Consider the following 3,185-nt stretch of genomic DNA (forward strand, 5'->3'; position numbering starts at 1 on the left):
ATTTGTGCCTTAGTGTCGGTGCAGGCGTTTATAGTTTGGCTTACGTCTGAAGGTTTATCACGTGTATAAGGTGGAAAAACATGTATTTTTAAAACCCTGAATTGGTATCCCAAATTTTACAAACGTAACTGGTATCGTGGGGGCTGTGCGACCCCCAAGCAAAATTTGCCTCTAGAGAGCAAGTTTGAACAACGTGACAGTTTAAAAGTGCATAAATGCTAAATAAAACACTCGTTTAGTATAAATAACTCTTATTTATTCATTTACTGTTTTTTGGTTAATTATTAGAAGAGATCACAAAAATGTTACAACTTTTGGTGTTTGCTTTTTTCAACAATACAAAAATCTACCCTAAGTTTTGAACAAATATATATTTTTTTGTTATTCTTAAAAAAATAATCTTACAAAAACGTATCTATTATAGCCTCTAACTATCATTTGTTTAAAAACCACAGGTAATATAATCACTTCTACTTTTAAGACTCAGAAACTTTTAACGAATTACGTTGTTCAGTCTTTACATAGTATTTTTGTGGAACTATGCACTTTGCAAATGTACTATTAGCAGTTCAAATGATTTTTTGGTAGTCATTTGAATTTTTGATGTAAGGTTGCGATATCTTTGCAAAAATGGAAAAAATCATAAAAAGACATATCCAGAAAAAAACTAACGTAACTGGTATCATGGTGCCGCGCNGCAAAATATGACACGTGACCACACACTATCTCTCCATTTCCTTAACTTTTCATAACCAAAATCTCATAGCATCAATGCCCCTTATATACAGGCTACCGTGCTCAATTTGATTTCGCTATCTTCACAATTTTACTATAAATATGTATTTTGAAATGTAATATAAAGAACAGCTGGCGATTTCACCCCGATTTATTGACTACAAATCCGAGCCACCATATCAGGGCCCTGGAAACCTACCTACGTTACACCGTACGATTGGAATAACCGGCAGAGGTGGCTTTATCGGGAAAACAAAGCTTTGTAAAAATTCAATAAAAGGAGTTTTTTTATAGCCTGAATTGGCTGTGAGGTAGTCTACCGGAAGTGTTTTTCGGATTGAAGAGACGTTACTTAATTAATCAACATATATAACAGCTGCCGTTAGAAAATTCAAAAGTTATATGTACTGTACAGTTGACCCCTCTATAACACGGTAGATAATTCCGTGTTATATGAATTCTATGTTGTAAGAGTTACTTACATTTTACAAATACGTGAGCCGGGCTGTGAACGGCTCACGTATTTGTAAAACCTAAACGACTCGTACAACGTGGAATTCATATAACACGTAATTATATGCAGTGTTATAGGGGGGTCTACTGTATTGTGTTATTGTTATCGGAGTTCATATTATCGTGATACATTATACATTGAAAATCCACTTCTGGGTCATCATCTTTATGGTGACCAACGTTTTTACAATGAAAAGGAGGACACAAATAAATTGAAGAAAAAATACCATAAATAAAAGAAACATTTATTCATTGTAATAATAATACACAAACAATAATATCAAGTTTTAGAATGTCGATGTAATTTCTAAGCTTTAACCGTAATTTTTCTCGCATACAGATAGAGGTTTATTGGAAATTAAATTTACAGAATGCAAGCTTTTACCAGATTAGTGCCATTTTGTTACGTTAGAACATTTACTTTCTTGTTTCGAGATACCTCTAAGTTTCATAAATGCCGAAAAAAATGAATTCAAATTACTTGCAACCTGAAAAACACAGAATTAATGTATAATAAAAGCTATAAAATATTTCTATTTTCAAAAATACAAACTTTGAAAGGAATTCGCTTTGTCACAGGATAAATTCCTCCAATAGTCAGACACAAAGAAACTTTCCCAAATCTTTTCATAAAATTTAGAATCTGCAGAAAAAACAAACAACACAGAGCTTTATTAATGTTATTAATTATTAATTTCAATCTTCTATAATCGAAAGTAGAAAATACTTGCTTTCAATTTTTCTTCCATACAGAAATTGCAGATAGCAAATTGTCGGATATCCTGAAAGGCATTTCGCATCTGTAAAGTAAAACAATTTAAAGTCGACAATCGGTTATGTCAATAGTTTATAAGTAATGAATAATTACATTGAATGCAAAGGTGCAGAATAATAAGGAAGTAATGATAGAGACGAAAACGAATAAGACGAGTGCTGCCAGCAATGCGAAACGAAATGTATCGTTTACATCGAGATATAAGAATGAATAGTAAATAAAACTTGTGGTGAAAATGATGGCAACATAAATACTCATTAAAAGAAAACTGAATCTGGTGTTTAATTGATCGACGATTACACAGAGTTCTTCGTGACGAATCATCAAACATTGCAACTTCGAACATACATTTCGATCATTTCTTCTTATTACAGAAAATTCTTCCAAGAGTTGTTTGAATTCCATTTCAATTAGAGTTAGCACGAATGCAACCATTACTAAACCGTAACCAATTAAGCCAGCGAATAAAGCGAAGTCTAACCCAAATTCAACAGTACAAAATAATGCTTCGCCCTGATATTTTTCTGCTTGTTTTACAGCAGGAAAGAAAACGGTAATATTTATAATTTGAAAGAAAACGATTGCAAAAATTATAACAGAAGAAGCGAAAAGGTTAAAGTTATTGATTATGGCATTTGATTCGTTTACTTTTTTTACGATGTATTCGTTTCTTAACATTGTTACAAGACTGACTTTTCTGCGTTTTAAGAAACTGAAAATAAAAACGCAAAAACATTGTAAACATATTACTGCCATTTTGATTATCACGGTATTGTTTTTTACTATACTAAACCATCCCGTGCAAATTGCATTGTTATTCCATTGTGGTATAATTTGTCCTAATAGAATTACAATATGATTCCAGTAAATGGCCTCAATAATTTGAATGTAGCAATGTTTGAGTTTACTATTGAAGTAATTACTAACTTGGCAATTACAAGTTAAGAATGGTTCTAAACCATAGATTAGAGCTGTAGTCCAAAGAGGTCTCAGCAGACAACTCATGCATATTTCATCCATTACGATGCTGCGAACCAATGCATTATATCTTGGTTGAATAGGGTAAGAATAAATGACATTGCATTGTTGCATTTGATGTACGATGCTTATTTGTTTGTTTAAGTTATGGCAACGCAACACTTCGACAATCTGTCTAGGGGGA

At 32.3% G+C, this 3,185-nt stretch overlaps 1 protein-coding gene across 1 annotated transcript; it reads right to left on the minus strand.

The window, feature by feature from the left end:
- Positions 1–1,535: 1,535 nt before the first annotated feature.
- Positions 1,536–2,743, minus strand: LOC111631760. Its single transcript, XM_023376067.1, has 4 exons — positions 2,117–2,743; positions 1,980–2,048; positions 1,802–1,891; positions 1,536–1,736 (listed from the first exon to the last, which is right to left on the minus strand). Exons 1-4 carry the CDS (start codon positions 2,699–2,701, stop codon positions 1,638–1,640), a joined length of 843 nt encoding a protein of 280 aa, XP_023231835.1. The 5' UTR covers positions 2,702–2,743; the 3' UTR covers positions 1,536–1,637.
- Between the last annotated feature and the right edge of the window lie 442 nt (positions 2,744–3,185).

Source organism: Centruroides sculpturatus, unplaced genomic scaffold (assembly GCF_000671375.1).
Source record: "Centruroides sculpturatus isolate CEXI.00-Female unplaced genomic scaffold, Cexi_2.0 scaffold758, whole genome shotgun sequence".
NCBI lineage: Eukaryota > Metazoa > Arthropoda > Arachnida > Scorpiones > Buthidae > Centruroides > Centruroides sculpturatus.